The sequence below is a fragment of the Colobus angolensis genome, unplaced genomic scaffold (genome assembly GCF_000951035.1).
Source record: "Colobus angolensis palliatus isolate OR3802 unplaced genomic scaffold, Cang.pa_1.0 Scaffold162, whole genome shotgun sequence".
In the NCBI taxonomy this organism is placed as follows: Eukaryota; Metazoa; Chordata; class Mammalia; order Primates; family Cercopithecidae; genus Colobus; species Colobus angolensis.
The window spans coordinates 1,635,146-1,660,890 of NW_012114733.1; the positions used below are offsets into that span (position 1 = coordinate 1,635,146).

Genomic DNA, 25,745 nt, shown 5'->3' on the forward strand with positions numbered 1-25,745 from the left:
GCTTGCAGTGAGCTGAGATCCGGCCACTGCACTCCAGCCTGGGCAACAGAGCGAGACTCCGTCTCAAAAAAAAAAAAAAAAAATGCAAAGACTGTGGAAAAAGTTCATGTATGTGGCATTTCCTGGGGCTCTGATGGTGATTGAAATATATTTGTTCACTCATTACTGACTTTTTCAAAGCTTTATGTTTAAATCTCCTTTATGTTTTTCTGTACATACCTTCATATTCATATTGTTGTTTACAAGTTGAAGTTCAGACGTTAAAGATCTAAAGTTAGTAAAACGAGGCACACTATTTCCAGAAAATGCTTTTTATTATTCAGGAATGAAGGACTACTGTGAATTTAAAAACAAATTATGTTGTTGCAGCTTTGCTATGTTTAACCCCTAAATTACAATAAATTCTGGCCAAAAACCAAGACATATTGGCCTTTCTGCCATCAAACTATGAATTTTACTTATATTTATAAAATACATTTCCCCAAAGAGGTAGGGGAGGAAAGCAGAAGTTGTATTTCTTGATTATTTAGGTGCTTTAGAGAAATATCACATGTGAAGCCTGCTTACGTAGAAAACTTTCCATGTCTTTTTGGATAACCAGAGAGTTGAGTACTTTGTCAACTAGGCTGGATTGCCACTTTGTGAAGAATATCCTCTCATCTTTCCTTATTATTTTTTTAACTATTTAATTTTTTAAAATCATTGATTGCTTGTTATTAATCTAATACAAATTACATTTACAAGTTATGTTTAGGAATCTTGAATGAATTCCTATTGTCCCATGTTTTAGTATGTGAAATTGTTTTTCTTACGAAAAAAACAATCTTGCTAGAAAGATTGATGAAGATACTACAGGGAAAGTCTAACAGAAGAAAAGAGCTAATAATATCACATATTAGGGTCAACTTGAGAAGCTAGTACAATACTGGCAAGTTAATGGTCTTGAACAATATTACCTTCCTAATGGCTAAAATCCAAGGATAAACACATAGGAAGAGAAACCATTTACTGTAGTCATGTATTAAGTTTATTTTGTACCAAAAATGAGTATTAGTTGTTTCACTTAGATACATTTTCTTTGTTATAACCCTTAGTGCTTAGAAATAATTGAAAATACATTTAAATTTCTGGCAATTTGAATTGGACAGAGGGAATACAATCGTTGTATATATCTTTTTAACACTGGCTTACATATATAGAGTATATAATGATTATATAACTTTGTCAATAAAAGCATACGTAGTTGCTTAATTCTTTTTCCTGTATTTTGGCTTTAGCCAAATATGCTTATATATACAGGGTATATGCTTAAATCTTATGAACTCATTGTTTACTCCATAAACTTTAGTAGAAGCATGATCCTTGGTGAGCGTTATAATACCGGAGGAGTGCCCACTACATATCATGACTTTTGTTGGCTCACAGTAGCAGGAGAGAGAGAAGATGGACAATTATAAGCTAGGTGAAATGTGCAGAAATTAAAATATTTAAATGGAACAGAGCAGTACAAAGTAGGGGGTAGCTGACTATGTTTGGAGGTGTCTGAACTAGGGGACCAACCATCCTGTGGTTTCCTGAGATACAGTCAGTACTTTTGGTGCTAAAACTTAGGATGTCTTCCCCGGAGACATTTGATAATGTTAGATTGTCATAACTGGTGGTGAGGATGTTAGTGCCATCTGTTGGGTAGAAGCCGGCGACGTTGCCCAATCTCTTGCAATGCACAGGACAGGCTCTACGACAAAGAATAGTCCAACCCAAAATGTCAGTAATGCAAGGCCCTTTTTTAAGAGGAAGTAGCCATTCAAGAGGAAGAGAGTGAAGGTGCTGATTATGCAGGGAGATGGGACAATTGATGCACCAAGGTTCCTAGGGCATGGCGAAGAGTGAATCAGGAGCACAAATGAAGCAATTGGTTTTGAATAAGATAAAGGGAAAAATGGTTTCTAAGTTAGAAATTCTTATACGGTGAATAGGATGTGACTTGCCACCAAGTTCATGCTTGATGGCATTATTTTATCTGTTGATGTGGGAGGCAAAAGCATCGATCTCTTGGAGGTGAGAGGTCAGTGCAGAGCCGATTGCTGGAGGGTAGTGAAGGGTGGGAGGTTGATTGATAGATGACATAGGAGTCTAGTTGAGACTGTAGATCACGAATTCGCAATGATACTAGCCCTTACAGTGTTGTGATTTCTCAGGCAAAGCTTAGCCATTCAGCATAGGAAAGGAGAAAGGCATAATAAAGAATAGACTGGGGATTCTTAGGAGAAAGGAACTGTGTGGAAATATACTAGAGGGTTCAGGACCACTGGTGGGAGCCCTTTGACTGTTTGGAACATGGGATGGGTAGTGAAGGATGGCAGAACCTTTATATTGACCCTTTAAAAATAATGACTATATTACCAAATGCTTTGCATATAATCCAGTCTAAGTTACTGGGTTTCTTTGCAATTTCTAAACACTGTTTTTGTCTTTCTCTGTAGTTTACTTTGACTTAGAAAGATGCTCTGACAACCCTCAGAGGCCATTTATGTAGCAAATTGGAGTAACTAATAGATATTGAATTATTAACTGGAGCCCATCCCTTTAGATTTCTCTTTTGTCTTTTTCACTCTGAAAGAAGATCTACTTTCGTGGCATTTTTAGATCCATCTCAAAAGGCAGCTTTTACTCTCTCTAGGTTACCAAAAAACTTCAGACAGTAAAATTGAACAAAGGTGCTACAGAGAACTTTAAAGCACCTTTCCTTTCATTAAATTAGTTACTATGACAGGGTTATATAAAGATGGAGGGAAAGAAGCAGCATATATCACTCAACTTTTGAGATTCCAGAGGCTTTATCTTTACATTTGGTATGGAATAAAGGCTTATCTCATGATAATCTGCAGACCCCTTTTCTCATTCTCTAAGATTAAGTTCATCTAGAATCTCATGTGTGTGACCTGGCATACATTCCCAAATGCTTGTGTTACTCAAATACAAGAAAGCATTTTCTCCTTACATCATGATCTGTAGACACTAACAAAAACACTCGGGATCTTGTGTCTAAAACTCAAGTACTTGGGATTACACATTAATATTTTAGAGTGGTGCAAAAAGGCCAATGTCATTATACAAATGGAATCCCTAGTATTTATAACAGTATTTTTAGCTTCTAAAGCTAAGTCAACCTGGGAAGAGATCCTAAAATGGTGTCATTCTGTTGTACCCAGCATAACCTGGTCAGTGCAGCTCTGTTGGATGAAAAGCGTCGTTACAGCATGTCTTAGTCTGGCAGGAGGCCTTGGGGATCTGCAAATGTGTTCTAAGGATAGCAGGGGGCTGGGCCCATCAGCTGTCAGCCACAGCTTCTGTTTATGCTGTGAACAATAGCCGTGTGCCAGGGCAGTAATTATTGGTTGATTTTCCTTCTAAAATAAGTGTCCTAATAATTTGTCACAAAACCAACTTAAATTGCTATGATGTTGCCTGCAACAATTAAATTAGGGGAAAAAGAGAAAAAAGAAAAAAGAAAAATCCACCGCCAGAAGTGTGTCAGTTTATTTCGGCATGCATTCTATATTGGTAAATAGTGTCATTAAAATCTCATTTGCAGGTTTTTCAAAAAGTTTATTTCTGTGTGGGAAAATCCTTTGTTTTCTTACCTAATACCCTGAACTGTAAATTAGAGGATGGGGAAAAAGTTACTTGGCAAATAAAGGTCCTTACTGTCTGTGGTTCTTTGGAAAGCCTCCCATATTCCTGGGGCTCAGATAATGTGTTTCTCTAGAAAAGCATGCATAATCTGCACTGAAATGAGCTGCTACCAGGGTCTGCACTGCCTGGGGATACAAATGAGGGACTTGATATTTGAAAAGTAATCCAACTGAAAAGTGTTTCAAGAATATTCGTGTAGTGTTACCTTGTGTCTACAGAGCCAAGTGTTATCCAGGTTCTCTTACCAGGAGAGGTGAAAGGCGTATTTATGTTCATAAATTTAATGCCATTTGGAAAATGGTAACAAAAAGATTGGCCAAAACATAACAGATTTCAGTGAGGGAGAAAAAATGGCCCTTCCCCCTCCTTGTGTTGATTTTCTAAATTTATAGTGTATGTGTGTTTCAGTTCACAGAAGGCAAGAATGAAACATTTTCTCCTCAGATTTAAAATGCTGTCATGGCAATGTTGATAGAGTTATTTTACAGAGATGTAGCTAGGGGAAAAAAAAAAAAACAAAAAACGAAAGAACTACATTATTGCATTACACTGTGTTCCATCTAGAGCTCATTTTATTAAAGTTCTTTATAGGTTTATTTCCATCTACAAACCAAGGAATTGTACCCTAGTCTCTATCCGTGTGCCAGGTTCCAATTAACATCAGTTTGAGTTCTCTGTGTGGACAGGGTTAGTTCGTGGCCTTGGGTGATCATCTATTATTATCACTGCTTGCTTGTACATGCCTTCACAGCCCGAGCATAGAACCAGTTGTCATGTTTTCCATCTTTTGTACCCCCAAATAGCTCACTCAGTAGAATTTGTGAATGGGCGGGGCCACTGTGTGAAAATGCAGAGATCCATTGTGGTTAGCAAGATTAAACTCAGGGAGACATCTGCAGAACGCTTTTCTCATAACCAACTTGCATATATGAATATAAATTCTTTCTCTTCACTCTAAGAAAGAATTTGGATATTTTTGTAGAAAAGATGGACTTAATATGTAAAATAAATGTCGTTTGGTTGCTTGCTACATGTGCTGAATTGGAAGTATACCAGAAAATAAGAATTTGAATTTTAATATCCTACAAAATGTTATTGGTTCTTTTTTTTTTTTTTTTGAGGCAGAGTCTCGCTCCGTCCCCCAGACTGGAGTGCAGTGGCCGGATCTCAGCTCAATGCAAGCTCCGCCTCCCTGGTTTGCGCCATTCTCCTGCCTCAGCCTCCCAAGTAGCTGGGACTACAGGCGCCCGCTACTGCGCCCGGCTAGTTTTTTGTATTTTTTAGTAGAGACGGGGTTTCACCATGTTAGCCAGGATGGTCTCGATCTCCTGACCTCGTGATCCGCCCGTCTCGGCCTCCCAAAGTGCTGGGATTACAGGCTTGAGCCACCGCGCCCGGCCATGTTATTGGTTCTAATGGTTACCTAATACTGAATGAGAATGTTTGGAAGTCTGCAAATCATTGCCAAATACTTTTCAGCTTAGAGCTTTGGGTCTGCAGAGAAATGAATTAAAAAAAAAAAATGCTAAATTTAGTGAAAAATACCTGGAAGGAACATAGACACATACCTAAAATTTCCACAGGACCCCAAATAATTATTCTTGCTTTGAAAGGTATTGAATGCCTACAACATGTTAGATATTGCACAAAATTAAAACTGACATGAACCTTATAAACTTAGAATATGATCTCTGTCAGGGTATTGGTCTAAATGTGAATAATGCGGGACATTTTTCAGTATGTTTTTTAAGTCACTATTTCATTTGAAAAAACACTGGTGTATAGGCAAGTCAACTTTATTTTTTACTTTGCCTTTTACCTTTTCCATTGTTTATCCATCATGTATCCACTTTTTTTTTTCTTTTTCTTTTTTTTTTCTTTTTGAGGCGGAGTTTTTCACGCTTGTTGCCCAGGCTGGAGTGCAATGGAACGATCTTAGCTCACCGCAACCTCCGCCTCCGGGGTTGAAGCAGTTCTCCTGCCTCAGCCTCCCGAGTAGCTGGGATTACAGGCATGCACCACTGTGCCCAGCTAATTTTGTATTTTCAGTAGAGATGGGGTTTCTCCGTGTTGGTCAGGCTGGTCTCGAACTCCTGACCTCAGGTGATCCACCCACCTCAGCCTCCCAAAGCGCTGGGATTACAGGCATGAGCCACCGTGCCCGGCTGTATCCACATTCTTATTAATAAGTAGCCCTTGCTGAGTGTGGTGGCTTATGCCTCTAATGCCAGCACTTTGGGAGACTGAGGCCGGAGGATCACTTGAGCCCAGGAGTTTGAGACCAGTCTGGGCAACATAGCGAGACCCCATCTCTACAAAACATTTTTAAATTAGCATGGTGTTGTGGCATGCACCTGTAGTCCTCACTACTCAGGAGGTTGAACTGGGAGGATGGCTTGAGCCCAGGAGGATGAGGCTGCAGTGAACCATGATTGTGAAACTGCAGTCCAGCCTGGGCAACAGAGTAAAACCCTGTCTCAACAACAAAAAAAATTAAAACATTAAAAATAAAGCCCTTAAAGTAAAATATTGTCTACCAAGAAAATATTTTTAAATAGCCAAATATTTAAGCATCTTATCATTGGAATCATCTAATATTTTAAAAGTCATAATATTTAGAAGATAATATTAATTATAGACTTTCTTTAGGAAATATGACATGTATTGTAAAACTGTATTCTATAATTAATATAATCTTTGTAATAGAAATTCAGGCAAATCACTTTCCATTGTATTTTGTGCTACACAAAACATTTTTGTAATGTATCAAAATTGTGTATCTATAAAAAGGTTTTTTTGTCTACAAAGATTTCTTATAATACACTTCTACATTTCTCCAGTAAATACAATCAAATATCATTTTAAATCTCTTTCATTGCTCATTGAAAGTGTCTGCATGTGTACACACACACCTCCCTTCAGTGTTTTAGTTACTTTGGGGATATAGTAGCTACTTTCATTTCCCAAAGTATCTTGCCAACTTAACCAGTTTGCAATTGATAGATGAAAAGTTGTGGTCAGCTTATTCCTGTAAGATGGATCTATCTTAAAAGAAATGGTCTGTGTTTTTGTCAGTTGTGGTAATACCTCACTTTGGTTGGAAGGCAAGAGTTATAAAAATTCATATTGGCTCAAAGCCTTTCAGCTCATACAGTGACACCAGTAGATCTTCTCTTTGTGGAACTGGCTTACTACTGGTTTCTAAAGTGAAGTTAGTACAGTTCATCACACTAGTTCCTCTTAAAAATTCATGTAGTTGATACACTGGAAATGTTGTATAGAAGAGGTGGCAGGATATTCTGGAGTTTGGCAACATAAAATTGGGAAAGGTGGCATTGTTCTTTGTTTCTTTTTCTCTTTCTTTCCCACTTCAGTTATATCCGCTCTCGTGTTCCTTTTTAAATAAGCCGGTTACCTTTCCTGTGTGATCCAATTTGCAGGTACCTGATAAGCAGCAGGATAGAATAGAGAATAAATGATTATTTTTAATGATGATCAGCACATCTGAGGTGATAAATTATGATTAACGAGTAAATTAGCAGTGATTGATGTAAATGAATCTGCTTTGAAAACTAACTCTACAAAAAGATATGCAAGCATTGGTAGAGGTTCTTTTTGGTCGAATGGTGTGTCTATGTTAAATGGCTTTCTGGGTATGTTACCACATAGAGGAAATATGAAAAAAGCTGGTAAGTATTGTGTCATTTGCCTACATCTTTGCTGAATGAGCCTGGGAGATTGTATGTAATGCATAACTTTCTCATGTATTTCAGTATAAGGGCCTTTATCACTCTATTGAACAAAACGGATGCACAGTCTGAGTATTTTGAATGCATAAATAGATAGTAAGCAAACCCAGAGGCTTAATGTGGAAGATGTTGAGTAAATGTCTAAATGGTGTTGCTGATAACATGTTTTCATTAAGAATGCATGGCTGTGGCATAAGGAATGGTAAGAATGACTTCACTGATTTTGTCTGCGAGTGATTCAGGACCACTTAGGCCATCTTCCTGAAATTTATGTCTCTAAACCAGTGGTTATTTTTAGTGTCTTACACCAAAACAGATGGCCAGCCTTACTAAGCACATCAGTAGTTCAGGAAATTTTATTGCCCGGGCACACAGAACATAGGTGATTGTTTTTGTCATAATATCCCATGACTGTTTGTTAAATAAAAAGTTATGATGGTGAGATTGTAGAATTTTTCGCTGCTGTAAAACACATGTTTATGATCCAGGTATTATTATACCTTGAAATAGGGCAAATTTCCTTCACACATTGGAACATACCTTTTCCACTTTGCTGCTCTGACCCATGCCGTGGTCTTCATCCATGTGTGTTGTCCTTTTGTAATATGCGTGCCCGTGTTGTGAATAGCAGAAACTGGGCTTGCATGCTGTTCTGGAATGTGAAATAATCCCAGGTGAGATCAGAGATGTTGAAGGCAACTGGCAGGGAAGTCCCATGGTGGCAACTGGGATGGAGGAATGGGGATGATGCTAGAGCTAGAAGGTTGGTCAGCTGTGTTAATGGTCTATGAACATTTACTGGTTGTTCAGTATGTGTTAGACATTGTGCCAAATGTTTGCAATTCATTATTTTGGCAGTGGATAAAAATGTGGCCAATGGTAAAGTATTAAGTTATAGCTTTAGCAGTGGTCTAGGTAATTGAACATTCTGATACATTGCTGCTATGAATATATGCATTATTTTAAAAGTATAATTTGTTAAATATATCAAAAGCCTTAAAAATATACTTTGGATTCAGTAATTTTACATATAGAAATAATTCACATATAGGAATTACATATATGTGCAAAGATATGATTACAAAAAACATTTTGAAGCCTTTTTCCTTTTTTTTTTTTTTTTTTTTTGAGACGGAGTCTCACTCTGTCGCCCAGGCTGGAGTGCAGTGGCCGGATCTCAGCTCACTGCAATCTCCACCTCATGGTTTCACGCCATTCTCCTGCCTCAGCCTCCCGAGCAGCTGGGACTACAGGCGCCCGCCACCTTGCCCAGCTACTTTTTTGTATTTTTAGTAGAGACAGTGTTTCACCGTGTTAGCCAGGATGGTCTCGATCTCCTGACCTTGTGATCCACCCATCTCGGCCTCCCAAAGTGCTGGGATTACAGGCTTGAGCCACCGCGCCCGGCCGACTTTTTCCAATTGAAATATCAGAAACAACCTAAATGTTTAACAATAAATTTAAATGTAATCTTTACTCTTTATAATATAAACATATTGAATTTATTTGTGGTCATAAAAGATGTTCACAGTATATTCTAAATGAAATGTTGGTTGCAAAATAATGGTATAGTATAACCTCTTTCTTGTTAAAAAATATGTAAAATAAGCATGGAAAATTCTTAAAAGTTATTCATCAAGGTGATCACCATTAGAATGATACCTCCTTTCAACTTATGTGTATTTTCTAATTTAAAATAAATATGTACAATTACAACAGTAAAGTAATTTTACTTAAAAATTAAAAACACAAAAGGTGGTAGAGGGGAGGAGAGCTCTGTGATGACAATGAGGAGGAATGATATTCATCGAACAGAAAAGACTCATTGCATTATATTATGCTTCATCTAAACTTCAGTCCTGTGATGGGACACATGAATCTGTAATCTGGCTGTGCCACATTTTGCCAGCTTAGGACTTGGTATGGATCTATTCGTCTCCTACTATGTCATATCAATGTGTTGCAATGGCAGTGTATTTCACATAGAATTTGTATTCCATAGCTAATTTGCCAAGCTATAAGCAAATGTGCCTTTAATAGAGGTGCAGAAATCACATTTACATTATTATTATCCGTCCTAAATACTCAAAAGTGTGTATTCAAGGATTAGGGGATAGCACTTGGGAGAGCCTTTACCAAGCTCATGTATGCATTTAAAGAATGTGCTGAGTATGGTTGGGAGTTATAAGACTTCACAGATGACCAGGGGCATGTGTCATTTTCTCAAGGTTCTATGAATGTGAAAGGGGAGAAAACACATGTGGTTAAAATAACTGTAATGAAATATAGACTATTGCAATTCATAAAAGATGCAGAAAGTATGATGGGGGAGTCGAAAGGATGGTACATTTCATCTAGATGGGGAGGGTCAAAGAAGGCTTCCACGGACTTCATTTAGAATAGAAAAATGTGGGTAAATTCTGTAAATTCAAAAGTGGGAAAGAAGGCATTTTATATGAGGGAACAGCCTGTACTGAGGCATCAAGATAGGAGAAATTTGGGTTCTCCATGGGCAATGGTGGAAATGTGTTTGGGAAAATAGATTGACAGCAGCTCTGAAATATCTTAAAGGCCAAACAGAATTTCTGGTGTTAGTTTGCAGAAGTAAGCTATTAAAATTTGTTTATTATTTTTTGAGTAGAAAAGAGCTGTAGTCACAGATGCGTTAGGAAACAAAACTCAAAGAATGAAAAGGGAAAACAAAAGAAGGATCCATATAGTAAAGTGTAATACTAATTATCAAGATGAAATCCCTGAAGTAAGAGTGACCAGATGGGAAGCTACAGATATCATGGCATCATTCAGTAATTCTCAATACTGACTGCATGTTGGAATTTTCTGGAAATTACTTACCCAGTCCTATGCACTGTTTTCTGTTTTAATTGATTTAGGGTGGGGTTCAGGCACCTGAAGCTTTCTTTCTTTCTTTTTTTTTTTCTTTTAGGACTCTCAGATGATTCTAATGTCCAGTTTAAGACAGAACCATGGCCATTGTTTTTGGGTACAAAAAAAGAGGAACAAGAAATATTAGTGATAAATCAATAGAACTTAATAATTGATTGGTAATGGGGGCAAAGGAGAAGGCAGAAGAGGAGGCTGAGGCTGTTAGATGGGGTATATGGGAGAGTAAATATGCCAAAAACAGAAATGAACACTCAGTAAGAGGAGAAGGACTGGGAAGGCAAATGGCATGGTATGTCTTCAACACAATTTTGAGATGCTAGAAGGTAATCTTTCAAGTAGTTAGAATTAAGAACCTAACATTGATAGAAAGTTCAAGTGGGAGATAATCTTTTCACTACATTAAATCTATTCTTCCTCTCTTCATTTCTTCCTTCCCTTTCTTCTTCTCTCTCCTTTTCTGTTCCTGTCTGTCAGTGTGCCTATCGGCCCTTTGACAAATTAAATGTTGGTAGTTATACAGAGGCATAGATATCTACCTACCAAATGGGAAACGCTTTAATAGTCATTCCAAAGGAATTGAGAATTGAGGCCTAAATGAAATTAATGGCATAGACATGCATAGAAATATGTCATTGTGTCTTGAAAGGGAAGAGGGCTAATCAGTGTCAAGAACTGTATTGAGGTGTTTGTCTTTTTAAATCATGAGCGAAGTGAATGTATAAGTAAAATAATACTAACGTAGCCTACCCTGCTAAACTTGAAATTTGGGTGATTTGTTTATGAATTTTCTGATATTGATTTTTGTCTGTTGGTCAGACTTCGTAATCTCTGATTTCAGTTGGATCCTGGGATGCTATTACACTTTAGGAGAACTTTTATACACAGCATATTCTGGGTGAAGTTTCTCACTTAACTAGTGAAAAATAATTGCTGTAGTATGGCACAGAGTACTTGCCAATCCCTTGAGAAAGCAATCAGTATACATTTTATAGTTACATAAAAGGTATTTCAAAATATTTAATAAGTTGAGATATGTTATCTGTGCAGTGTTTATCATTTTCTAGTTTGCAATTTGGCACAGCAAAAATATGAGTGTTACAAGATCTTTGGGGTGTTGCTTTCCTGGCCAGAAACCTCTATGGCCAGTGGCACCTTTACCCAAGTTTTGCTCAGGCCCGCTGAGCTTGTTCTGCCCACTTGGCCTGGCAGGCTACACTCAGCTCACACTACTGGCCTGGATGCCATGTCTTCAAGGGAGGCTGCGAGTCAGGCATGGAATGGCAGGGGGTGTGTGAGTGAGCATGGGGCCTGGCCACTGCACAGTCAGACATGTTGGCCACTGCCACGGGATGGGCAGTTCCAGGTGCCAGTATGGCTGCTGGTTCTCCATTCTCCATGAGGCAGTGGCTGGACCAGGTGAACCACAGGCAGCTTCCCTGGCTGGCACTGGGGGATGCAGTGGCACCTGGAAACATGGAGATAAGAGGAACCACAAGGCCCCAAAGAGTGAGTCACAGCCCTGGCTTGGGGAGCTCCTAGGCCTGGGGTCCTCAAAGGGCCACAGCTCTTCTCTCCTTCTCTTCACCTGCAACGTGGCGAGCAAGGGACGTGTTTCAGCCCCGTTTGTGTTACAGCTCTTTTAGCCTCGCCAGTTGGCTGGTCCTGCATTCTTGTCCTATGACCAGGAAGAATGAGGTATGCAGACAAGTGAAGGATAGGCAAAACGAAGAAGAGCTTTATTGAGCCATAGGACAGCTCAGAGGAGATCTATAGTGGGCATCTTCTCTCCATCTCAGGGTGTCCTGGTGAATGTTCATCTCCTGGCGGAGAGGGTAGCTCCTCTCTGTTAGGCGGGTTGTCTGGAGTGTTCACCTCCCAGCAGAGAGGGTAGCTCTTCTCTGTTAAGCAGGTCCTCCCAACAAGTGTTCAGTTCTCATCAGAGAGAATAGCTCCGCTCTGCAGCTGGTCATCCCAGCAAGTGTTCAGCTAACAACATTGAGGGTCGTGCCTTTTTGCAGCCGGTTGTCCCATCATCTGCTTTGCTGTGGCTGAGCCTGGAACTTTTATGGGCTTCAGAGGGGAGGAAGTGCCTGCCAGCTGGTCCATGGGCAGCCATGGGTGGTCCCAGAAAAGGCCCCACCAGTTCTCACTCTGGTCTGTGGGGCTGACAGCCCAGCACTCAGACTTCAGGCCCTCCCTGGCCTGAAGGTGGGGCCTCACCACATCCATCCTCTTCGCCCAGGAGCCTGTCTGCCTCCTGCCACCAACCATGGCACCCGGGCTGCTCACGCCAAGGGGAATCTGCAGGCCCCAAGTTGCCCTCAGCTCCTGCTTGGCTTCCCCTCCACCCTTGTCAGTGCCCACAGTCTGGAGGAGGCTGAGGTGGCAAGGGGCTGATGTGTCAGTGCTGCCCCAACATGGGCACACTCAGTCAGGCTGACAGTACCTGGGCTCGGCCTCAGCTCTGCTCTGAGATCAGAGCTGTGAGCAGTGGTGGCAGGAGCGGCTGCAGAGGCAACAGTGGTGGCGGTGGGACCCCTATGTCCCACATCCCCTATGTCCCATGTCCACGAGGCAGCCCACCTGCAGCCATTATGATGGCAGTGACCGCTCCACATGGCCTGTCGCTGCTGCCATCATGAGGGGTTCACAATTAGATCAGCAGTTCATAACTCACTCTTAACCTCAGTGACTTCTTCTTGCTGTCTTTTCATACTTTTTCCTCCTTCCCTCCCTCCCTAATACCTATATTACTATAAAGCTTCCTATATATCTATAAAATAGGAGTAATGATAACGTCTTGCAACACTTTTTGAAAACACCGCATATAAGATATATGAAACATTTAGTCCAGTGCATGGAACTCAAGGAGCAGTTATTTCTTTATTCCATCCTAAAGTGTAATGCTTCTTAAATCAAGTTTTAAGACTGTCAGGTTGTTTTGGGACTTGTATTTAAAAAGAAATACCATAAACAATTTTTTTAAAAGTCTTTTTGATTTTGAAGATCTATGCTGACCACAGATGTCAACAGGTGACTCTGTTCAAATTTCATGTGACAGATTCAGTGTCCCCACAGGCCCTGGTTCATGTACAGCCTCTCCTGTGGAAGCTATCCCAGGTGGTATCTGTGCCATGCTTTCGCCCTCCTAAGCAATGATACATCAACTCTGGGACCTCCTTCCCTTTTGTCGCGTGTTGGTATAGTTGTGCTGTTGCCTTAGGCAGATTGTCTGTCACTACCTGTGTCCCAGCGAAAATGAAGCTGATTGTAACAAAGATCTATCATCCACGCAAACTCTGGCTGCCCCATGTTTGCGACAGTGGCAGTAGGATTTGCTGTGGCCCGAAGGGAGTGTAAAGCCCCATGGTAACTACTTCCCCTCAAACCTTCAGACCAGGCCATTACCTTTACAGCCACCCCTCACTCTTCTGCTATGTGCTGCATTTCCCACGGGACCCCAAAGGTGCTGTTTCTGAGCTCTCCTTCAGTGCTTTCATCCTGACACTTGCAGAGAAAGAAAGATCAGAGATGACTTCAGCTGACCTTCTCATAAATTCTACAGGAACTTTTTAGGGAGGAAGCCGATTCCTAAAGACAGGGGTACCTGCATGTTCCCATTGAACATTCTCTCATTCTCTCCCTGTCTCATTTAACAGCAATACAAACCTTCCCCTTTAAAAATTTTAAGTACATTGTTATGACAAATAGCCTTTTAAAAACAAAACTCTCTATTTAAGGAAATGTTAATCAGTTAAAAGAAACAGCCAATTAGTTACATGCTGTTAGTTTTGTTCCCCATGCGACATATTTTCTTGATGTCCACAGAAGCAGCTTATTAATTAGAATTAAATTAGACAAATGGCACCCTCATTTTGTCTCTTCACTTTCGTAGCATGTGATCCTTTCTGTGAATCTGTTTTAAGTGATTCTCAGTTGGCCAATCATATACCTCAACCCTGAGTTATCTACTTAACCTTTAAGAATTTCTCATAAATTCCATTCATCTATGGATGTTACTGGTGGACTTCAATGGCTCTCCCCCATTAACATCTAGCACTACTTAGTATAGTGTACTAAAGGGAGGATTTTGTCCTCAGTACAGCAGTTTGTTAAGGAAGGACAAAAGCAGTTGGCTGGTCTTGGTTGGTTCTCTTCCCTACGTTTAATAGCTGTAAGTGTACGTTGAGCTCATCACCTTGTCTTCAGAGTGCCTAGCAACTTGAAACATGATATGGCATCCAAATATTAGAACCATTAGGTTCAAAGATACTGTGCATTGTTAGACTTTAAGAAACAATCTAACTTCTTAAAAGCAAAAATCAGTGTGCAGTTTGTGGCTCCTCCTGAGCTGTGTAGCAAATAATATTCTTCTAAATTCCAGGAGCTATGGTCTGCGTTGTGAATACATCCTGAGAATGTATAGTCTTTGAAAACGGCAAGCGAGCCTGGCAGACACATTCTAGAATATCAGCCATGCCTCTGTTCTGACGCATATGGATGCATAGCTTCTCTGCTTTCCATTTAGAAAATAGACTTTCTGGGTTGAACAGTAATTTCAGCTGTGCAGTACCTGGCATTAGTTTAATAAAAGATCATACTCCTCACTTGTCGAAACCAACTTGAGAACAAATGCATTTTGCAAAGTGCAGCATTGGCAGCTTCAGGTAGATGGCAATGGTGATTAGCTACAGCAGTAATGGAAGGATGCTTCTCTAAATAATGGTGACTGGAAAGTTCTAATGCCTTTCTCCCCATCTTTATGCACTTGACATTTCTGTTTTTTGTAGACTAACTATAATACTGATGGTTGTATCTCATGGGATAAAAATGGAGATTTTCATTATTTGAATCTTAGTCTGTCCTATATTGTGACTTTTTAGTAGACACCCTTGTTATATGCTTTACTTGAATTCTCTTCCTTTTCTTCCCATCTTCAGAGCATGGCTTAAATTTGGACAACATCCATGACACAATAAGGCAGACGATTCATCTCATTCCTTTTATTAAACTGAGATATGGAGAAGGGAAGTGGGTGATGTTTATTGTTACATCCCTCTGAGAATAAAGATTTTTACTTGCCTCAAGCATTTGTTGGGGTTATTAAGTTTAGCCTTCTCTCTACCTCATATCTTTCCTTTGGCTGGCTGCTTAACATTGACAGACTCCATCTGAGAGTTTGACCAGTGAAAATGATTGTATATGCACCACCCATGCTTAGTGAAAGGATTTTACTATATTATCTGGAGTCTTACTTTGTATCATAGGATAATGACATATATCCTTTTTGTAGTTTGGATATCGTGGGCAAATCTAGAAAAATTGACATTAGGTCCCATGGGAAAGTCATGATTTTCTTGTCAGTGAGACCAATGTCTTTTCATATATATGTGTGTGTGTGTGTGTGTGTGTGTGTGTGTATATTTTTTTTTTTTTTTTACAGAATTTCTGTGTACAAGCCCCTGAAATTTTTTGTTTTTAACTGTAGTGTGATCAATTTTATTTTCTTGTTTTCAAAGAATAAATTTAAGGACCCTTTTCAGGATTTTTTTTTTTTTTGGAAGAGTATCAAGTCATTGCAGTGGTAGAAATTAGAAGAATAGTTCCAGATCCTAAAACATTCTAACTGGTTATTTTAATAAATTTTCCACAGTTCAGTAGGTTAATTTCATTACTTGACTTGATCTCCAGAAATAAAATCCTACAGTAACATCCAGTGGTCATTTCTTTGTCTTTTCTTTAAATTTTTTATTTTTGAGATGGAGTTTCACTCTTGTCACCCAGGTTGGAGTGAAGTGGCACGATCTCAGCTCACTGCAACCTCTCCCTCCGGGTGGCATATTTTTATACTTGTCAATATTACAAGAAAATTTCTCTGAGTGTGATGATGGCTCACACCTGTAGTTCCAGCACTTTGTAAGGCCGAGGCGGGAGGATCCTTGAGCCCTGGAGTTCAAGACATGCTGGGCAACAAAGGGGGACCTCATGTCTACAAATGATAAAAACATGACCCGAGCATGGTGGTGTGTGGTTGTGGTCGCAGCTACTCTGGATGCTAAGGTGGGAGGACTGACTGAGCCTGGGAGGTTGAGACTGCAGTTAGCTTTGATTATGCCACCGCACTGAAGCCTGAATGACACAGCAAGACCCTGTCTCAAAAAACGAACAAAAAACTTCAGTGCCTGACCAGAAAATGAAGATAAACGAGAAATATACCTGAAAAACATTGAGATGACACTCATACCTATTCTCCAAGTGTATAGGAATTTTGTCTCTCTGCATTCCATTTAGAAATAAGATTTCTGTGTTTGATTTGACTTGTTTAATGCCCTCACCCACGGTGGTTTCCAGATGAGCTTTCTAACCTAGGTCCTTACATGGCAAGAGGAAGCACTTACCCAAGCATCCATTGCCTACTTGCAGATTGTCAGAATTGCCAACTTTTCTTCATTCTTTCAGATAAGAAATGTGATGGTATCCTTTAAAAAATATCCAGATACAGGGAAAAGGGTATCCTACTTCTAGTTTTTTTTAATTTCTAATAGTACACACTCATTTTATGCAACAGCCCTTCGCTGTATTCACATGCTCTTGCGAGAAATTTCAAAACAGAACTTAAATGGGAAGCTGGGCTCTTACAATGGATTTCCTTTCAGGGTTGACAGTTTTTAGGCTGTGGACAGGAAAAGGAAGGTAGCTAAAAATGACAGTATTGTACCATTTAATACAGCTATGCATTTTGTTTTTCTAGGGAAATTCCCTAGAAATTTTCATTGCATAATTATAATTTCTCCACTGGATACTGACAAGCAAGTAATTATTATCAATTTGCATTGTTTGAAACAACAGGAAGATAAATAAAAAAACTTGTAATATATTTTTCATTTGTTTCCAGAAAAGTGACATCAAGGTATAGTATTTTGTAATCCTCTCACTGTTAGTCAATTTCAAATTATTTTGGCCGGACGCGGTGGCTCTCGCCTGTAATCCCAGCACTTTGGGAGGTCGAGGCGGGTGGATCACCTGAGGTCAGGAGTTCAAGACCAGCCTGACCACCATGGAGAAACCCCATCTCTACAAAAAATACAAAATTAGCCAGGCATGGTGGCGCGTGCCTGTAATCCCAGCTACTAGGGAGGCCAAGGCAGTAGAATCGCTTGAACCCGGGAGGCGGAGGTTGCGGTGAGCCGAGATCGTGCCATTGCACTCCAGCCTGGGCAAAAAGAATGAAACTCCATCTCAAAAAAAAAAAAAAAAAAGAAAGAAAGAAAAATAAACTATTCTGAGGCCAGGCATGGTGGTTCACGCCTATAATCCCAGCACTTTGGGAGGCCAAGGTGGGTGGATCACGAGGTGAAGAGATTGAGAGCATTCTGGCCAAGGTGGTGAAACCCTGTCTCTACTAAAAATACAAAAATTATCTGGGCATGGTGGTGTGCACCTGTAGTCCCAGCTATTTGGGAGGCTGAGGCAGGAGAATCACTTGAACCCGGGAAGTGGAGGTTGCAGTGAGCCAAGATTGTGCCACTGCACTCCAGCCTGGCAACAGAGTAAGACTCCATCTTAAGAAAAAAAAAAAAAAAAAATTAAGTACTTCCCACAGCTCCTAGTAATCATCTAGTCTCTGTTGCTACACTGAGATGCTGCAGGTTATGATACCTAGCAGGGTTGTTAGAGCCTGTTTTGCTTCCCTACTACTTTTTATCATAAGCAGGCTCCCAGTTCCAGGATCACCAACAAGTTGAATTTGCTGATGAGGTGGAAATTCATTCTCCAGGACCAGCATTGCAAATATGCCTCTCCTAAACTTTCCTCCTTTGGAAATAATATATAAAACTAGGAAACCTCGAAACTGGAAGCAATTTCTGCAAATTAATTTATTTCATATGTCATAGTTTTGCAATTTTTGTAAATTAATGTGTTTCGTATGTCATACCAAGAAATGGTAAAGTTGAGTGATTTTTTTGTTTTCCTCCAAGATTATCCATATACATAATGGTGGAGCTTAGATAGGAATCCAGCTTCCTTGACTCTAAGAAAACCAAACAGAGTCAGAACACACCATCAAGCCAGTGGGAACACCATGTGGGAAACGTGAAATCAATACAGAGAAAATACTGGTGGTGAGCCAGGAAGAACGAACTTTGTTATGACTTTTTTCTTTTTTATAATCCTAGGATTGTTTTCAAAATCAATTTTAGCTATGGTTATTTAAAACCACTTTTCAATGACATGTAACTAGAACACAGTAGGAGAGAAGAGAAAATCTGTAACAGGGATTTTTTTTTTTAATTAAGAAAAAAAGAAGAAACAGCAGAATGTTTTGGGGCTTTGAAACATTTGCAACCAGAACATAATTGTAAGAATTCAAGGAAGTATAAAACATGGAAGCTGTCGAAAAAATAATTAAAATACCTCCTCCTGAACACCATTATTAGTGTTTTCATTTACTTTGTTCTTTGTGTGTGTGTGTGCATTTTTCATTATCTGCTATCCCCACATATAACTCTATAGTATGCTTTTGTGGCTGATGATTGCATCATCAACATTTCTTATGTGATATGATACAGACTTGATAATACTTACTACTTATATGATGTTTCTTCTTCATGCCATCAGTTTATTTCACGGACAGAATTCCCATACTGTTTGTTTCAACTACTTATACTCTTTTGCTAAACAAATGATATGATGAATATCTTTGTGCATAAATATTCATTTGCATTTTGTATCATTCTTGCATGATAGCTATCTAGATCTTGCAATGCAAGATGAAAAATAAGTAAGTGTTTTAAGGAAAGAGGAAGAATGTTAGGAACATTTAAAGGAGCTGGAAGATGTTGAACAAACTTCCAATGTCTATCCTTCTAGCCTCGGTAATCTTTAAGTCTACATCTTTCTTTTTTTTTTTTTTTTTTTTTTTTTTTTGAGGCGGAGTCTCGCTCTGTCGCCCGGACTGGAGTGCAGTGGCCGGATCTCAGCTCGCTGCAAGCTCCGCCTCCCGGGTTTACGCCATTCTCCTGCCTCAGCCTCCGGAGTAGCTGGGACTACAGGCGCCCGCCACCTCGCCCGGCTAGTTTTTGTACTTTTAGTAGAGACGGGGTTTCACCGTGTTAGCCAGGATGGTATCGATCTCCTGACCTCGTGATCCGCCCGTCTCGGCCTCCCAAAGTGCTGGGATTACAGGCTTGAGCCACCGCGCCCGGCTAAGTCTACATCTTTCTGTAAAAATATCCTTTGGTTTGCTGTGACTTTGGAGGCTTCTTGAGTCATCTTCTTTTATGCAAATTGTGGAGTTAAGTTTCAAGTAAGACAGCTTACAATATCCGGGTTAGAGAGTCACTTTACCATTTTCCCCTATTTCTATTTCTTGCCAAACCTTCTAATTCAAGGCCATATTTCTTGTCTCTTTAAAATTTCCTAGCATTTCTCTTAAATGTCACTAATTTTAATAGCTCAGCAGTGGCATTGCTGCTTTCTGGCAGTGTCCTGATAGTGGCATCAAAGCAAGCGCTAAAATTTTACTCACTCTGATTGATGAGCTCATTTTGTTACAGAGGACAAATTGGATTTTTTTTTTATACTGGTAATAAAAATTAATGTGTGATGTTGCTTTTCGGATGTTATTGGATCTCTACCTTAATACAGAGTTCAGCAATAAAAGCACTAACAGATAACTTGACCAGAAAGTTACCTCCTTCCCCTTTAAACTACCCTCAAAAGTAAAAGATGCTTTTCTAATTTTGTAATCCTATAGTACGTTTTAAAAATGTATGTCTTGATGGCGGTGTGGTTGAGGATGGTAGGGAGAGCAGCGGTAGTAGGATAATAGCCTGTGTTTCAGTTTTCAATTTAACTGTGGTGTTTATTTTTTATTTCAGCACCTCCAAGGTTTACACGAACACCCGTTGATCAGACAGGGGTCTCTGGTGGAGTTGCCTCTTTCATCTGCCAAGCTACAGGAGACCCAAGACCTAAAATTGTCTGGAACAAAAAAGGAAAGAAAGTCAGCAATCAGAGATTTGAGGTATTAGGTCCATTGTTCTGTTTCTCTGGGGGAAGAATGTATCTGCTCTGTCTTTGGTTTCTATGTTACTTGGCTTGCTTTACTCTGATAAAAGGTGTCACTGATGTATGCTATTCCTTACATTGCAAGTGATGGAAAATGTAACTCTAAATGGCTTTTTAAAAAAGGACATTTGAGAGTTCAAGGGCTGATTTTTTGTTCCCACTTGTGCCAGGGCTCAGTAGTATTCCTAGGATCAATCTGTCAGTTTCATCCCCAGGTTGCAAGATAGAACTCTGCATCCTCACAGGACCACATTTGTAGGATGTATGAAAGCTTGTCTCTTCCAGAAACTTCTCATCCCATTGGCTTCTATTACGTTTCTTGTTCATCCCAGAGAAAATTTGTGTGGATAGGCGGACAGTGTAGCCTACTTAATTTAAGCCAATTGGAATCTACCTCTGTCCTGGGAATGAGAACTGTCCTATCCAATTCCAGGCTTAGAATGAAAGAGCAGTGTTTTCCCAAAGGAAATTTAAATCTTCCTTACCAAGAAGAATGGGAATGGATGCTGAGCAGCAAATGAAGTGGTCCACTGCCCCTCGCATCTGTGTTTTACAAGTAGTGTGAACTAGAATGAGAAATTTGTTCCAGTGTTTTAAAGTACTATTCTGTAAGAAACATACCCAAACAGGTTGATACTACAGAGAAGTCTATTGAAGAAGTTGGTTTTCTTTATTCAAGAGAGCTCAGTGCACCGAAGATGGTGAAACATAAATCAGAGATTCTTTTTTGGGTGTTGTGAGAAGGCTTATGGTTTAGAAATTTGCTCGTTCTGGAGGAGAAATATAGGCAAGAAGATATACAGAAAGCTACCCAGAGAGGCACACAATAGCATGCCCATAATTTAAAACATGAGAAGGGTAGCTTTAATTTTAGGGGCTACCAGTACCCCCAAACTGCCTGAAATTGTGAAACTCACCTTCCTTTTATCTAAGTTTCTAATCTCCTTCATGACCTAATTTACAGTTTGGCAGATTAAAGGCAATTTCTAGTTAAAAGAAATATAGCAACTACAAATTCAGAACAATTTTATTTTACTTACTTTCATAGGAACTCACAGGGTGATCAGGGGTTCCAGTGTATAGAGAACCTAATTAATTACGTTTTGCCATTGGAAATTGGATTGTAGTTTACAAGTGAGAAGTTTAAAATTATGTCTGAAAATCAAATACTTGATTATTATTGAAATATAATTTATTTAAATACAAAAATAATATCTTTAATAATATTTGGAAAATGTTTCCTATGCCATGTAGAAAATGATATATGTATTCATCTTTGCTGCACATTTAGACAATATTAAATGAAGTTAATTTTTTGTCAAAGAGAAGTTTGACATCACGCTTGCTAATGACAATGAGTCCTGACAAAATCATGTAACAAAAATTAAATTATAATACTAAATATTTCAAAGTATGGTCTCTGCTCAGTACATAATTCCCCATAAGAGTCATATAAGCACTCGGGAGTAAATGAATTATTTTTATTCAATGAATTTATAAAATGAATTATTTTATACAGGACTTGATCAAACTGTATCAAGTCCTGGGTTGAAAATCTTTACTATAGTTAACACTAATATGTTATATATATATATATATATATATATATATGGTTTCACTAGGCTATATGGCCCATGAGAGCAGTACTTGGTGACTGTTTTTGCTCTCTCTTCTATCCCCAGTGCTAAATATGGTGTCTGGTCCATGACAGACATACAGTCAATACTGGATATTTTCAAACTGGAAATTACATCACTGGCTTGTAATATGTGGTATATTGTATGTTGTAAGAGGATAGGTCTAAATATAGGAAATAGTTCACAAATGTAAACATACAATGACATTAATAAATTAGTCAACATTTAAATTGGTTTTGTAGTGGCTTTAACGTTTTCCTACACTAAATCATAAAATGATCATAACTTTTTTAAAATTATGGAATGCTTAACAAAGCTTCCAATGTGAAACTATGAAACTTTTCTTTCCTAAGATGCATAGTAGATTTATGTTGAAATGTATGCTTTATAGAGTTGAAAATAAACTGTAGTGCACTGAGAAATGGGCCATTTTGGATATTTACGTGAATTTTGAACAAAAATGCAATGCACAAAGATTGAAGTGGACATATTTTGAAACTGTTGATGTCCTTTCTCTGTATGTTAATATGCACATGCACATGCAAAATCTGGAATTAAGCATCCCATAAATATATTTATAAAGCAATCTGAGTTTATTCATAATTTAGGCACATGGGAGTATTCACAGTGAAATACAAGAAAAAAAAGGCACAGCTTCTCAGTGAACAGCTGAAGGAATGCAGCATAGTTACAGAAAAGACAGAGGATGCCATAGTATTGTATACATATTTGTTAGTATCATCATTTTTTTTTTTTAAGTGGTACTTGAATTAGCTAACAAGTACCTCGGATTATCAGTGTCGCTAAACTGTTTCACATAAGAGTTCCTAATGATGGTGAATTCAGGCTTAGTGTTTAGGACATTAATTTTCTGTCTGGTGAAGCAAGCCTCCATTTTGTAGCAAGAATGCTCTAAAAATGCAGAAAATGCTAAGCTAGAACAAATACTGGAATGATTTATGGCAAAATTAATGCACGCCATCAGGCTTTTGGGTTGTGAAAGCTGTCTCGTTGGCTGCCTAAGTACTAGATTTATGCAGTTTCTCTTTATGGTTTGCCCATCTATGCTGTTCAGGATGCGACAGTTTAAACCAGCAGAGCTATCTGTGGTGGTGTGCGTTAATTCTTCACCTTACAGTCTCATTATTAAATGAATCCACGTTTGTATATGTGCTGTCAGAGAAAGAATACTTTAAGAAGTTTATCGATCATTGCTGCAAGCCCCTTGCAAAATTAATAGAATAAAATTGCCCTAGATACACATACTGAAATATTTTAATGCATGAACCCTGGTAGTTTTTAATAGGGACTAGAAATCTCCATATTTTGTATATGTAGTTTCATATCTTTCTCCTTGTTCAGTAGAAGATTCACTAAGTTAAACCAAATATTTTTTCACCACTATATCAAAATTCAGTTTCAGAATGATGTCTAGTTTATTATGAGCCTAATGACAGATCCACCACTGCACTGAGAGCTTTAGCTGAGAGGTAGACAATTGTAACAACACCTGTGACAGCTATTGTTTCCTCTAATAGGTAATAGAGTTTGACGATGGGTCTGGATCAGTTCTCAGAATACAACCCTTACGGACTCCGAGGGATGAGGCCATTTATGAATGTGTGGCCTCAAATAATGTGGGAGAAATAAGTGTATCCACCAGACTCACAGTTTTACGGGGTAAGTGCTCTAGTGAAGGTTGTTGTTTGTGTCATTGTTACAATTCTGTATCTCTTTTGTAGCATCATTAAAAAGACTAGCATTGTGATGGTGCTTAAATGGGAAATGCAGTTAAATAAAATGTTTATAAGAGTCGAACTTTAATTAGACAGTGAATACCTTCTCTAGTTACGGATCTTAACAGAACTAGAGTTCAGGGGGGAGAATCAGGGGTAAAAAAGCTGAAAAAGGCATTGATTTCAAATGCCAGATACCATTTTGATTTTTGGCAGAGCATCTAGAAAGGAAACAGGATATGGTACTCTTTTGTATGTTGGCATTTCTCATGCATGGATTTTTCATATCGCATTCAGCAGCTACGTTTTTACAACTACCATAGCTGACATTAATATTTGCAAAGTAAAGAAACAACCTCAGCCTAAAGATGAACTTTCCTTAAGCAATTGGTCAGAACCAAGTATAAGAAATACACCTATCTTATGTGGAAAAACAAAAAATATGTTTTCTATTTGTCTGTTATCTTTCTTAAACCAACATGTATTGATCTAAATAACTGGGCTGACAAATCCCTTTCTTTGTCTCCGACAATGTTGCTTACACAATGTGACAAAGCACAGGGTGAGTTGCCAAATCTCCAGTACAGTGTGTTCAGTTTGTAGACTTCCTTTACAATGGGAGTGCTGGAAAATAAAGCTAGTGATGAAGACTGTGTTGTATGTCTCTAATTCAGGCTTCTGTGTAGAGATACGAATATTCCCGATTAGGCACCTCACAATTAACATTTCCAGATTAACTATTCTGTGCCTTTATCTCTTTCTTTCCTGTACACAACTCATTTGTTTTGTTTTGTTTTGTTGTATTTTGCTCTATTCTAAAATTGAGGAGAATAGACCTTCCTCAGATAAAGGAAATTGGAAAGGGAAGGATCAGAATCATAGAGGAACTTACATAGATTCACTACATTTCTCTTCTGTTTCATTTTTATTCCCATGGAGGGATGGATTTACATTATATCTTTTATAAAATAAAAAAGTTCGATTTTATAAACATCTTGGTTTCTTCCAAGGAGGTAAACCCTATTGATATTGTCAAGAACTTATTTATTTGGAGGCCAGCAGTAATTAGTAATGTAGGCCAAATTTACCTGATGGTTTTGAAACTAAACACACACACACACACACACACACACACACACACACACACACAAAGAAGCAATTCAGGAGGCTGAGAAAATGAGATTATTTACATATACAAAATATATTTGAAATAATATAAACACCTTATTAAGTTGCAGGGAAAATATTGACAATTGGATGTATATATCTTTTAAATGCATGTAACGGATGCTGCTTTAATACAGACAAGTCAGATTTGAGCTACATTTCTGGCTGTTATGACAAGCTAAGTTGGTGCAGGAAGGTTCCCATTCCCTGACCATCACCTAGAAATGTTGAGAAAGTATCTGAAAATAAAATTAAAAGCATAATTAGGCTTGCAAACAAGAAATAGAAATTTCCAGTTGCTAAAAACAAGGAGGGATTTCCTAGACAAAAGATAATTGTAATATAATAACCCAAGATAATAACATAATGGACCATATGCTTTAGTACTGGAGTTTTAACACTCCAGCAAGATACATACTTATATAAAATAAGTTGGGAGTAACAGAGACTAAGGTCAGCTTTCTGCATACAAGTGAGATTTCTAGTACTATTCCTACTGTGCAATTCTCAGGACCAAATAGTTTAACATAAAAGCTGGTCAGAAACAGTGACTCCCATAGAGTGTGCAACAGGCACCCATCATAGCACTCACCCCACAGAGACGTTCCGATAATCCAGATACACAACCCTAGAGAAGGTCGTTCATACCCAGATGGGCTAATAAGCACCAGTTCTAAAGCAGTCGAGTCAGCTACCACAACTGTTACAGGCGAGCACCAATAAGCCCAAACATCAAGGGTGGAAATCACAGTCTGTGACCTACAGGTAATTGAACTGTATGAATG

At 38.7% G+C, this 25,745-nt stretch overlaps 1 protein-coding gene across 1 annotated transcript in view; it reads left to right on the forward strand.

Annotated features, from left to right (window-relative positions):
• Positions 1-25,745, forward strand: part of PTPRD (protein tyrosine phosphatase, receptor type, D) — a 1,303,505-nt gene that overhangs the window by 953,364 nt on the left and 324,396 nt on the right. Inside the window, exons 6-7 of the mRNA XM_011937289.1 lie at positions 20,231-20,376; positions 23,596-23,737. Of these exons, the coding sequence (XP_011792679.1) occupies positions 20,231-20,376; positions 23,596-23,737 (288 nt within the window). The remainder of the gene's footprint in view (positions 1-20,230; positions 20,377-23,595; positions 23,738-25,745) is intronic.